A 13,939-nucleotide genomic window follows, 5' to 3' on the forward strand; every position below is an offset into this window, starting at 1 on the left:
TTTCGATCCCTCTATCTTAAAATTTAATAGGAAAGAAGCCCAGATACGTGCTGAGATTAATTAGATATGGATATACACAAAAAGGACGACAACCAAGCACCCACATTGACATCGATAATGTCGCCATATGCATGCAAGGATTATCATTCTCCCATAAGGACCCGCAGGTCCCGACATAGAGAGGATGACACATTAATCATCCAAGGCTCAATAAGGAATACCACGATACAATGGGTATACATCAACACAGGAAGCTCAGCAGACATCATCTATGAATATTGTTTTCGTCTCCTCCCAGACAGGTGGAAGGATGGCCATAAGCACATGGCAGGGTGGATAACAGGCTTCACCGGATACAAAATGTGGCCCTTGGGAACAATCCACTTACCGTTTATGATAACCAGTTATGACAAGACAAAGAGGAAGAAAATGCTCATAGATTTTATGGTGATCTGACACCCGGCTGAGCACGACATTATATTAGGGCGGACATAACTACTCAAATTTGGCACGATATCATCCAGCATACATGGTTCCTTAAAGTTTAGCACGAAAAATAGGCTAATGATAGTTTTGGAGACCCCACCCAATAAACTACATTGCACAAAATTATACAGCCGGCAAACATCTCCAAAGGAACCAAGACACCACAGACAGAAAAACCAAACGAGAAGGAGGTCGTGCATACGGAATTCCCAAACTAACAATGTATAGAAAGAATCCTTAGAGAACCTATCTTCCCAATGTGGATCGCAAACCCAAAAATGGTAGAAAAAAACACGATAGAACATGGAGAATGTGTGTTCACTATTCAGACATGAACAAGGCTTGTACCAAGGATTGTTACCCACTACCTGAAATCGACTAGAGGGTGGAATCCCTCCATAGGTTCAGATGGAAATGCTTTTAGATGCATACTAGGGCTACCATCAAATACTCATAAGCGAAGAAGACGAAGAAAAAACGACTTTCTACACAGATAATGGAATATTCTACTACAAGAAATGTCGCTTGACGTAAAGAATACATTAGCTACTTACCAGGGGCTGGTAGACTCTATATTCTCTAGGAAGATCGGACGCAACGTGGAGCTCTATGTGGATGACACGATCATAAAGAGCCCTGGTGAAACAGTTCTGCTTAAGGACATCAAAGAAACATTCAAGGCCCTGGAAACATATCAAATGAAACTCAACCCAGAAAAATGCATGTTTGGGGTAAATGAAAGGCATTTCCCAGGATACTATGTGACGAGCGAGTTTATTCAACCAAGCCCATCCAGGGTAGAACAACTGCTAGAGGTGGGATCCCCACATAGCTTGAGAGACATGCAAGGATTGGATGGGAAGCTTACGACTCTAGTCTGTTTCATATCTAAGTCTGTAGAAAAGGCCATGCCACACTTCAAAATGCTTAAGGGTTATGTAGAGAAAAACAACTTTTCTTGGACCACGGAAATTGGAGCGACGCGACAACAACTAAAGGAAACGCTGCTTGGGGGGACACTCTACAAGAAGGATTCATGATTTCATGGCAAAATTGTGTTGATAGAACCATAGTCAAAGTAGCGCTTCAAGACCTTCATGCAAGACCTACCAAGGCACACGAAAAGACATTGGGCACTTACGAGAAAAGTCCTCCAGACATGGATATACTAGCCAGACATCCACAAGGATGCTACAATGCTAACAAGAGCATGTATAGAAGGCCACACCTACTCTCCAATATAGGATCTTCCCGCGGCACCATTAACGAGCATTACAAGTCCATTGCCTCTCTACTAATGGGGAATCGGCATTATCGGACCGTTCCGGAAAGCCCTAGGAAAGTTAAATTCCTAGTGGTGCGGTAGACTACTACTCCAAATGGATTGAAGCAGAGCCCCTTGAATGCATCTCGGAGAGGCAAATCATCAAATTTCTATGGAAGAACATCTTGATAAGATTCAAAACACCAAAAGTCTTGATAAGTGACAACAAACTATAGTTTGCTGGAAACCCGTTCAAAATTTGGTAAATTAAGAAACACATAGAGCAAAGGTTCACGTTGGTAGCACACCCCCAGACCAATGGCCAGACATAGGTGTCTAATAGCTCGCTAATCAATAGCATCAAAAAATGGTTGGGGAAATCCAACCATTTTTGAAAGTTGTTGAAACCTACTAATGGGGGGGGGGGGGGGGGGGGGGGGCTACAAAGTTGTTGAAACCTACCAAAATAGGTCATACATGGTGGAGACCTTAGACAAGAGATCCATACCCAAGACGTGGAATACCAAAAACTTAAAACGCTTTTCTTCTAAAGAAATGTCAAAAGAAGACAAAATGAATCAAGTATAGAAGGCACAACAATTTAAAGATAGTTTGCTTTATTGGATAAAGGATAAGCTCATGACCATAGTTTATTTGTCATTAATCAATTTTATAATGCCAAATAATGGAGAAAAATAATAATAATGGAGAAAAATAAAATAATAATAATCTAGCCAAATTCACTAACTATTTTCCAAATTCATAAAATCGCAGCCCATAAAGACCATTTGGGCCCATCTTCAATTTCGGTGGTTATATTGCCATTTCTTAATTTTATGGTTATTTTTTGAAAGATATTTAATGAATGTGTCTCGAGTCTTTTTCTAAAAAGAATCTCGTGACAAAGGATAAGCTAAAAAATCACATGCTCTTAACATTTCATGCTAGTTTAATAATACGTGTGTATATTGTCTGCTACGTGACTCAAGATCATCTTTAATTACAAATAAGAAATTTAGTCAACCATCAATTCTATTCTTTAATGACTCATATATCAGTATTCGTCTCATGCAGCCATGCGTTGCCCGTATATCAGCCACAAGTTAAGTAACAGGAACAATAGAGAATGATAAACAGAATCCATATGTATGACAAAATAGATATTTTTTGAATAAATCTTACGAAGGTATATATATATATATATATATATATATATATATATATATATATATATATATATATATATATATATATATATATATATATATATATATATATATATATATATATATATATATATATATATATATATATATATATATATCTTATTGTATTCTAACTAATTATTATGTGGATGTAAAAATGATTGTCGACCAATCATTTTAGTTAATTTAAAAAAATAATTAATAAATATTATTGAATTAAATATAATTAAAAAATATCATCTAATTTAATTACAATGGTATTTTAGTCAATTAATATAGATTTAATAAAGGAAAATTGTATATTTTAAGGGATCATAAATTCTATTAATTTTAAAAATCTGATTTTATGCATTATAATTCTTTTATTCAGACATTCTGACAGAATATGTTTATGACTATATTGAAAAATAAAAATATTCTTGAACCATAAAATAATAAAAATATTCTTGAACTTATTGTTGATCATGACTTTAAAAACTTCTTGTAGAATAACAAATTCTTGAACCACCAATTGAAGAATAAAAATAAAAATTACATTAATTATTATAGAATACGGGTAACAATTGTTAAGAATTACATTTATTGTTAAAGAATAAAACTAAAAACACTTTCAAATTGGGAAAAAAAAACATCAAAATCTAACAAAGACACTAATACATTCTAAAACAATAATATTGCTAAGAATCACTTTTAATTTTGTGGTCCGTTCTTCATGCATCAACTTCTATGAAAATAAATCTAATTGTAATTTATAATCTAATAATGCATTAATAAATGAAAATAAAAAACTAAATTCATTTGGAAAAATATACGGACTTGTGAATTGCACCAAAAGCAATAATCAAAAATTGTAGAACATGCATAAAACAGTGAGAAGATATTTATATTTCATTTCAAAAAAATTGAAATTCATGATTCCATTACGACAGAATTGGAATTCAAGATTCAATTACTGTATGCATTATGTTAGAAAAATATCTTTCTTTCGGTCTCTCTCAAACATTTCTTCAAATAATTTGTATATACTTTAGTTAAGCATGTTAAAAATGTACCATAATAATATTCATGTTAACTTACATTAAAAGACAATAGGAATTTCGAATGACAATAATTAGTTAGAACATATGAAAACCTTAAATGTTTTGTGTAGCACTAAACAAGAAAGATATTATTATCATTAAAATCACATTGTTAGAATATATAACTTTATTGTGGATTAAATAATCAATATATCAAATTAAACAAATTTCTAATATTGCACCAGAAAATTAAAAGAATATGATTATAACCGAAATTCATGAACAGAACATCCAAACATGAATTTAATTTAACAATATATTAATTTGACGATAAACAATTGTTATTAGGATTTGCATCCATCGATTCATTGAAATTTCAAAAAGTGTTTAAGTTATTCATTTAAAAATAACAGAAAATACTCATAAAAACATCCAACAGATCTAATGAAAGTTACTGAATCGGCCAAAATCATATACGAGGGGAAGAAATTCTTTATCAATCAAAAAAGACAATAAACTACATATAGATTCTTATAGATATTAACCTGACACGATTTTCTCCCACCATTAGCTTTAGCTTTGCTGCCTACTTTTTCCTTTTTTTTCATATATCCAAATCTGAGTTTTCAAATAAACGAAGGAACCCACAGAGGCATAATCGGCGACGATTATGAAGAGTGGTGCTCGTGACGGCTGGAATAAAAGTGACGAAGAAATAGTGGTGTTGTTTATGATCGGTCGACGATTAAAAAAAAAAAAAAAAAAAAAAAAAAAAAAAAAAAAAAGAAAAAAAAGGAGAAAGATAAATAGGGTTAAAAAAAGGTAATTATCCATAATTATAGGCCAAATTTGGTCATTGTGGTTTGCCAAAACCTTTGGATGGGGTTCAAGAAGTTTCCAGCTTGCACCAAAGGTCCAAGATCAAGGTTTTAATGGGTTATTAGTCTATTTGTCATTGTTCGTTTGTTTGGAGCCGTTAATGCCATCACGTGCCCTCCATGTGAGGGCATTTTGGTCATTTTAGGTCCTTATTTTAAATAATAGCATATTCTCCTTTATATACATACTCATACGCAATCCCCTTATTCTTCTTCATTTTGATTTATAGAGAAGCAGCAACAAAGGTCTTCTTCTTCTTCGTCTCTCATCTACTTATATTGCTTTGAGCTTCAAAAATGGTGCTCTGCTTCTGTGGTAATGTTGTTGTTGTGCGAACCTCATGGACCTCACGAAACCCTGGTCGTCGTTTCTATTCATGCCCTAAAATGGTAAACAAACTCATATTAGGTTATGATATTTCGGTAGTTATGCAATAAATCTTCTACTTTAATGTATTCTTATAGGGATCCAGATATGGATTTTTGGGGTGGGTCGATCCCCCTATGTGTCAAAGATCAATTGTTATCATACCAGGACTGTTGAGAACAATGAATAGGTATGAGGTTGAAGTGGGTCAGCTGAAGATGCGTTTGCTTGCCTCGTGAGTCTTGTTTATGTTGTTTGTGTTGTTTTGGAATTAGGAATTTGAGTTTAGGGCTTTTTTGTTGGTAATAACCACTTGATAATGTTGTCTTTTGGTGCTAGAAGGTTTAATTGTGGTTGATATATGTTGTAAGTGTTTTTATTTTGGATCATTGGATATGTAATGCTTTTATGACAATGGGAAGTGTAATGGTTTTATCTTTTTATGAATATGAAATTATAAAGGTTTGATCTTGACATGATATGCAAGTGTAATGGTTTTTCTCTACTATTGAATATGCAATTGTAATGGTTTTACATTCATATATTAAGTGCATTGCCATAACATCTTCATGCTTTGACAATATAAAATAAACCAATAACAAACTAAATTACCAAAAGGGCACCATAACAGATTAATGCCAAAACACAATCTTTACCAACAAAGGGCATCAAAGTACATTACCAAAATATTAGAGTACATTGTTCCATAAAAGGGCATCAAAGTACATTATCAAAATGGAACCAAAAAAAGGCATCAAGGTAACATCTAAAGTGCATTAGCAAGTCTTCACAAACATAAACAACTTAAGTATTTAAACATCAATTCCCATCTTTGGCCTTGCAGGTCCTGTCATTGTGATCCTTTTGCTTACACTTACTACATGTGACAGTCAAAAACTTCCTACTCAGTGATTGAGTTTCATTATCATTTTGACTCTGACTGTTTGCTTGCCTCTTACATTGCTAGATTTCAATCCTTTCCTCTACTGTAATCCTCCTTTTCTTTTTTGGCATGCCTATAGCTTTGTTGTGTGGTGGAGGCACAAGAGTTATTGGGCAGTCACTCTTAGGCCACATGGCTCTACCTTTGATAGGCTCCACCTTGAAGGAGTACATCTCTTTCCATGTATAAATCCAATACACCTTATGCACATAGGTGTATAATTCTCCCACCTTTTCATTATTTTCTACCATTTCATTTAGGCTTCCAATTACATGCTTGCAAGGAATTCCAGTTAGCTCCCACTTTCTACAACTACACTCCCTTTTCTCCATGTCCACCACATGTTGATCATTCCATGGACCTTTCACCTGATACTTTTGTCCCCTATTCGATTGTGCATGATACTTACTAGCAAGTGTTGTGTTTGCTTCCAAAATCCTAGTACCAGTTGGAGTTATTGGACCTTGACACTTGTTTAACACCTTCATCACATTGCATACTCTCTTCATAAGGTACTCTCTGATAAACTCCAAACATCTGATAATTGGTTTGTCTCTCCCTTTAACAAGTTTGCTATTGAACACTTCACAAAGGTTATTCAATAACATGTCTAAAATTGCCCTTCCTAGTAGTTCATTAAGAAAACAACAGTTAGTGTATATCAATACTATAATAAAAAATAAGACAACAAATTGAGAAAATACCTGAAAAATGACTTCTAGCCCAATGATGTGGAGGGATTTTCAAGAGCCATTGATATGCTTCTATGTCATAATTCCTTAGCTCTACCATTACAGCTTCAAACTCTAATATGGTGGTGGCTGTATCACACCTCCAAAAATACTCATTATACTCTGTAGTCTTAAATAACTTCCTCATGTTCTGGTATATATGTGTCTGATACAGAACCTATGTTCTGCATTAGGAAACAGTTGTTCTATGGCTAGTAGAAGACCTTGTTTTTACCAAAACAAAATAAGTAATTAGCATTAGTCTGCAATGAAACCTAGTATGCAATATTAAATGTAACTATAGTACCTTCTGTCTATCACTGATAAAGGTGAAGTTGGAATTTGAATACAAGTCAAGATCTTATGCATGACACTGAAGAAACCATTTCCAACTTGAAGTGTTTTCACTTTCAACAACAGCATATGCCAATGGGTAGGTTCCATTGTTGGAATCAACACCAACTGCATTTAGTATTTGACCTGGGAAAGGTCCCTTCATGAAGGCTCCATCTAAGCCTAAAAATTCCCTCAAATGTGCCTTAAATCCTTTCTTTAAAGGACCTAAACACACATATATCCTTTTGAATTGCCTGGTTGGGGATGAAACCACATGTTCAGAAACCACATCAATCTTTATAGTTGTACCTTCATTTGTCTTTTGTAGCTCTAGTACATACTCTCTCAAAGCTGCATATTGCTTTACGTAATCCCCTGCAACATTTTTGGTGGCTAATGCTTTTGCCCTAAATGATTTCTCTTCTAAAATACTAATTCCATATGTTGATTGGAGTTGCTCTTGTAGGGCACGAACAGGCAGTCCATGATTAGCTTCAATCTGATCCATAGTACGTTTGGAAAGAAATGTTGTTGTGCAATATCTGATTTTTCGTGTTTGGAGGCTAATGTGTTTCTGATTATAGGTCTTAATAAACCAATAGTCTTGTTCACTTGACCTAGATGCATGAAGTTTCCATGTATATTTAACTTTATCTGAGTTTACATCTTTACCCTTTACCTTTTTCCTAGAGGTAGGTCCACCTACCCCACTTGCATTTACAACTACAGTTCCATCACAAACAGTTATTAATCTACTCTTGTCATTTTTTATGAATGAGATATTCCTCCTTGTCTCTAAAGCATGCAGGTCGACTTTATCTTTCAATTCTTTCTTGGCTTTATATTTCTGCCCAATATGAAAAGCTACATTGTGCACCTCATCAGCAAAACATAATGTTTTTCCCCAACTCTTTGATCGTTTCTCTTATTTTCCTGTTGTCCCCTGAGTCATCAGTTAGTGAATCCCACTCGTCATTATCAGTTACCTCCACATCCTCTTCTTCATCACTATCTTCATTTCTTTGACCACCCAAACTTTGACATCCATTGAACTCTGCTTTTGTATCAATATTTAGATTGAAATCCTCCATGTCAACTTCAACTTCTTCAATTATGTTGTCCTCATCAATTAGAAAGTCATTATCTTCATCTTCACTATTTTGATTCTCAAACTCACTGTCATCAGGCTCCTTTTGTCTCCACTCATCATTGAAAGGAATATTATCTTGGCCTTCAAACCCATTAAATAGGATGCTATTTTGATTTTCAAACCCTTCAAAAGGTTGAAAGTTTCTCATTAACTCATCATATATGTTGATGTTAGTTGAAAATTCATTGACTCCTTGAGGATCATTATCCATGACAACTCTATACCCCTCATCTGCAAATCCTTCTACACCCTCACCACTGGATTTGTTCATGTTAACTTCTTCATTCACATCAATCTCTTTGTTTAACTCTTTTTCTACATAAACTACTGATGGGTTTTGGCCATATGAACATTCCTATGTGCACATGCAAACCCTAATGCTTGGATCTAGGTTTCTCTAATTGAACATACATTGAATCCAAGACTTCTAATGGCTAATAGAGTATAATAACAATAAGAAATCAGAATTAGATGATTACCTTGAATCACTTGCTTGATCTTCTTATTCTTGGAGCTTTAGAGTCACAATTGTCACTCCTCTAATGGCTTACAAACACCAACTAGCAAGAGGATGATTTGAGAGAGAGGAGAGAGGATCAAGAATCGGCCAGGGTTTCTTCTAGAGCATAGGTGCTGATTTCCTTAACCCTTAGGGTCTATTTATACTTGTAAGGCTCCTAGGGTTTCACCCTTAAAACCCTAATTGGATAACTTAGGCCCTAAGCAATCGACTACCCTAATTGATAAGCCTTGGACGATTTCAAGGCCTATCCAAAGTCCTCAAAACCGTCCCCCCTTATCCTTAAGGGATTTATAGCCCAAAGTACAACTATCAATCAATTGACAGTTTATGCCCCTTTATTCAATTAATCTCTTTAAGTCACCAGATTAATTCCTAATTAATTTATGACTTATATTAATCAAATAATAATATTATTATTCCTTATATTATTCTAATAATATATTAATAATATTTCTTCTCTCATAATAAATCATATTGTCAAGTTGCTATGGTGAAGGCAACCAAAAAGGACCATGCACAACCGGGTCAAATACTTGCCTAATATAGTTGCAGCCTTAGACACTATTCCAACAGTCTCCCACTTGGATAAGTCTAGTAACTATATATACAAGTATAATCTGATTAGCAATCGTTGCTCTTAAAGTCGCTGTCAAACTCTGATCTAATCAATCTTGTCCTTCAGATAAGGGATCGTACAGTCCTCTGTTTAGATATCATGCTGACAATTCTATGGAACCAATTTGTCTAGCATTTGGTTTCTCGATCTCAGATTTATTTGACATAGAAATTAATCGAACACATCAATTCAGTTCTGACCAGGCCCGACACATAAGTCAAATCAAATCATCGAGCGGCCGAGATATCGCTTTTATCCTCTTAGGATAAAAGTAACAGATAAACTTCGAATTATATGCATTTACTTATTCATTAATCAACTATACACAACAATGTGTTTTATAACATCAAGTTACTGATGCGGTTTCGCATTATCAATGAACAATCAATTAACAAATAACAAACCATATATCTCGGTTTTAAGACTATATGATATTATCGTCTTGCGATCACCCTTTTATCACATTCCATAAGGTGATTCCAGCAAGCGCGGGTTTGTTCCAATGCTTAAAACTAGTTCATAAGCACTCATGAAAGTTGCAGCAAACTTTTGCTATGTCTAATACCATTTAGACAATCTACACACCAATTCATGACAATCTTCATTCATACCTACTTCCAACATATGAACGATTGTGGATAATTTAAATAATTCGATTATTCTTAATAAACTCAATTATTCTGGAAGTCAAAACGTGCAAAGTGAAACAATAGTTAAACAATTAACATAAGACAGTAACATTACTCATAAATAATACTCTTTTATTTAATCATCAAATGTTAATTACATTTATCTATTACACGTTTCTAATACTATCTAATCTATACTAATATCATCCTTCAGCCCAATACTCCTAGCATGCTACAAGTGCTTAACCCTACTTAGTCCCTTCGTAAGCGGATCTGCTGGGTTATCTTCTGCTAATATCCTCTTAATCACGAATTGTCCTTCTTCTACACGATGTCTAATAAAGTGATATTTTCTGTCGATATGTCGAGATCTACCATGATCCCTCGGTTCCTTGGTCAAGGCAACCGCTCCTTCATTATCACAGAAAATCTCCATGGGCTCCTTTATGGCAGGTACAACTCCAAGATCACCGATGAAGTTCTTCAAACATATAGCCTCCTTCGACGCTTCGCTCGCTGCAATGTACTCTGATTCACACGTTGAATCAGCTACGGTTTCTTGCTTGGAACTTTTCCAAGTTACTGCTCCTCCATTCAGGGTAAAGACCCAGCCCGACTGCGAAAGGTCGTTGTCCCTGTCGGTCTGAAAGCTGGCGTCACTATACCCTCGCACCTTCAAGTCATCACTTCCTCCGAGGACTAAGAACCATTCCTTCGTCCTCCGAAGGTACTTAAGGATATTCTTGACCGCAATCCAATGGGCTCTGCCAGGGTTCCCTTGATATCTACTAACCATGCTCAAAGCAAAGGCTACATCAGGGCGAATACAAGTCATAGCACACATGATTGAGCCAACTGCGGAAGCGTATGGTACTCGGCTCATTTCTGCAATTTCAGCTTCGGTACTCGGACTTTGAGTCTTACTCAACTTGGCATTACTTTGTATCGGTAATTCTCCCTTCTTCGAGTTTTCCATACTAAAACCTTTTTGTACTTTATCTAAGTAAGTGTTCTGACTAAGTCCTATTAGTCTCTTACTTCGTTCTCTCACTATCCTTATTCCCAGAATATAGGAAGCCTCTCCGAGGTCCTTCATAGCGAAGCACTTCCCGAGCCAGGACTTACCCTCTTGCAGATTCGGGACGTCGTTTCCTATAAGTAGTATGTCATCGACATACAGAACGAGGAAGCTTACTATACTCCCACTGGCTTTGACATATACACATGATTCATCTTAGCTTCGTACAAATCCAAACTCTTTGACTTTCTCATCGAAACAAAGATTCCATCTGCGAGATGCTTGCTTAAGTCCATAAATGGACTTCTCAAGCTTACACACTCTATTTGGATGCTTCGGATCGACAAAACCCTCTGGCTGAGCCATGTAAACATCCTCAGCCTATTCCAATTAAGGAAAGTGGTTTTGACATCCATTTGCCAAATCTCATAATCATGAAATGCGGCAATAGCTAGCATCACTCTAATAGACTTTATCTTCGCAACTGGTGAGAAGGTCTCATCATAGTAAACTTCGGGAGTTTGAGTAAAGCCCTTCGCAACCAATCGCGCCTTATATTTGTGTATGTTTCCATCCATGTCAGTCTTCTTCTTGAAGATCCATTTACACCCAACGGTCTTACGTCCGGGCACATTATCAACCAAATTCCAAACTTGGTTGTCATACATGGACTGGATCTCGTTGTCCATTGCCTCTTTCCATTTCGCAGACTCCGGGCCTACCATGGCTTCCTTAAAGCTATTAGGTTCATCTATATTTATTAGTGTACCATCACTAATATACGTATCCCCTTCGGTAGTAATATGAAAACCATAAAACTGGTGTTGAACTCTAGCTCTTTCGGAACGTCTAAGTGGTAAGGACTCGTCAATCGGTTCAACCGGAGTTTCCTCCTCGGGTTGAGTGCCAGTGGTAGAGGTTCCTTCATCTATCGACTCTTGAATATCTTCAAGCTCGATTTGCCTCCCACTGTCTCCTTGGCTTATGAGTTCTCGCTCTCGGAAAACTCCTATCCTCGCAACAAAGACAACATTGTCCATCGGTCTATAGAAGAGATATCCAAAGGATTTCTGCGAGTAGCCGATGAAAATACATCGCTCACTACGAGGTTCGAGCTTGTTGTGAGTATCTCGTCTTACGAAAGCCTCGCAACACCAAACCTTGATATACGCTAACGAGGGAGCTTTCCCTGTCCACATTTCGTGAGGTGTTTTGGCAACCTTCTTAGTAGGGACTCGGTTAAGGATATGGGCGGCAGTCTCTAAGGCATAACCCCAAAAAGAGATAGGTAGTGAAGCACGACTCATCATAGAGCGAACCATATCCAATAAGGTTCGATTACGCCTTTCTGCCACACCATTCAACTGCGGTGCCCTAGGAGGCGTCAATTGCGAAACTATTCCACACTCCTTGAGATAATCGTGGAATTCAAGACTTAGGTACTCTCCTCCTCGATCGGATCGAAGCATCTTGATTTTCCTGCCCAATTGATTCTCCACTTCATTCTTGAACTCTTTGAACTTTTCAAAGGTTTCTGACTTTTGCTTGATTAAGTAGATATACCCATATCTACTATAATCATCGGTAAAAGTCACGTAGAAGCGGTTCCCATCCTTCGTGGTTGATCTAAATGGTCCACATACATCGGCATGTATGAGGTCCAATAGACCCTTACCCCTTTCACATGTACTAGTGAAGGGTGACTTAGTCATCTTTCCAAGCAAACAAGACTCGCATGTGTCATCTTCCCTAAGGTCGGATGACTCCAACACTTCATCCTTTTGGAGTTGGTCTATGCGCTTCTTGTTGACATGTCCAAGACGACAATGCCATAAGGATTCTCTATCCATACCATTGGAAGAATCCATGCATAAAACATCATTTCCTAAGTTATCTACAATCATAACAGTTTCATAAATTCCATTACACGGTATTGCTTCAAAATATAAGACACCATTTAGATAAGCAAGAATAGAACCATTCTCATTATTAAAAGAAAATCTAAAAGCTTTTCTAAACAAACCATGAAATGAAATGATGTTTCTTTCCATTTCTGGCGAATAGCAAAAATTGTTCAAATCTAAACATAAACCATTCCTAAGCACTAAAGAATAGACTCCAATCTTGGTCACAGGCGACGATCTTCTGTTCCCCATGATTAGATTTATTCTTTCATGCTCCACATCCCTATTTCTTCTTAGTCCCTGCAATTCAGAACAAATGTGGTAACCACAACCGGTATCATGGACCCAAGAAATAGCATGAGATGAATCATTAGATTTAATTGTGTATATACCTGCGAAAGACAGCTTGATCTTTCCTTCCCTGATGGCTTGCAGGTAGTCTGGGCAGCTTCTCTTCCAATGCCCTATTTTGTGGCAGTGGTGGCACTCTGCCTCCTTTGGGTTAGGGTTAGGCTTAGTGGGATCAACTTTGGTCCCACTAGAGGAGGAACCATCTTGGGACTTTCCCTTGCGGTGACTCTTAGACAGAGCCTTCCTCTTCTTGCCTCTTCCTTGCCCAATGGCCAAAACAGGAGCAGCGGGTGGATTGGGAGTGGGTACAATTGACTTGTCCTTGAGGTTCCTTTCAGCAACCCTAAGGAGACCTCGGAGCTTACTTAGGGTGACCTCTTCTATGTTCATGTGGTAGGTCATCCTAAATTGATTGTAACACGGAGGCAAAGAGTGAAGCACCATGTCGATCGCCAAGTCTTCCCCAAAGTCAACATTCAACTTGCGAAGACGATCGATATACCTTTGCATCTTTTGCAG

The 13,939-nt window shown here is 36.6% G+C and overlaps 2 protein-coding genes across 2 annotated transcripts; both read right to left on the reverse strand.

The window, feature by feature from the left end:
- Positions 1-6,182: 6,182 nt before the first annotated feature.
- Positions 6,183-7,041, reverse strand: LOC111908568 (uncharacterized). The gene is made up of 2 exons (XM_023904386.1): positions 6,867-7,041; positions 6,183-6,787 (listed from the first exon to the last, which is right to left on the reverse strand). The coding sequence occupies exons 1-2, from the start codon at positions 7,039-7,041 to the stop codon at positions 6,183-6,185; spliced, it is 780 nt and encodes a 259-aa protein (XP_023760154.1).
- Positions 7,042-7,254: 213 nt separating this feature from the next.
- On the reverse strand, positions 7,255-8,650 carry LOC111908567 (uncharacterized). The gene is made up of 2 exons (XM_023904384.1): positions 8,216-8,650; positions 7,255-8,076 (listed from the first exon to the last, which is right to left on the reverse strand). Exons 1-2 carry the CDS (start codon positions 8,648-8,650, stop codon positions 7,255-7,257), a joined length of 1,257 nt encoding a protein of 418 aa, XP_023760152.1.
- Between the last annotated feature and the right edge of the window lie 5,289 nt (positions 8,651-13,939).

Source organism: Lactuca sativa, chromosome 8, assembly GCF_002870075.4.
Source record: "Lactuca sativa cultivar Salinas chromosome 8, Lsat_Salinas_v11, whole genome shotgun sequence".
NCBI classification, from domain to species: Eukaryota; Viridiplantae; Streptophyta; class Magnoliopsida; order Asterales; family Asteraceae; genus Lactuca; species Lactuca sativa.

Coding starts and splice junctions, on each gene's coding strand:
- LOC111908567 (XM_023904384.1), bottom strand. CDS start 8,650: ATGAACAAATCCAGTGGTGAGGGTGTAGAAGGATTTGCAGATGAGGGG. Junction 8,077..8,215: donor ATGAAGAAGAGGATGTGGAG/GTAACTGATAAT, acceptor CATATTGGGCAG/AAATATAAAGCCAAGAAAGA.
- LOC111908568 (XM_023904386.1), bottom strand. CDS start 7,041: ATGAGGAAGTTATTTAAGACTACAGAGTATAATGAGTATTTTTGGAGG. Junction 6,788..6,866: donor GGCTAGAAGTCATTTTTCAG/GTATTTTCTCAA, acceptor ATGAACTACTAG/GAAGGGCAATTTTAGACATG.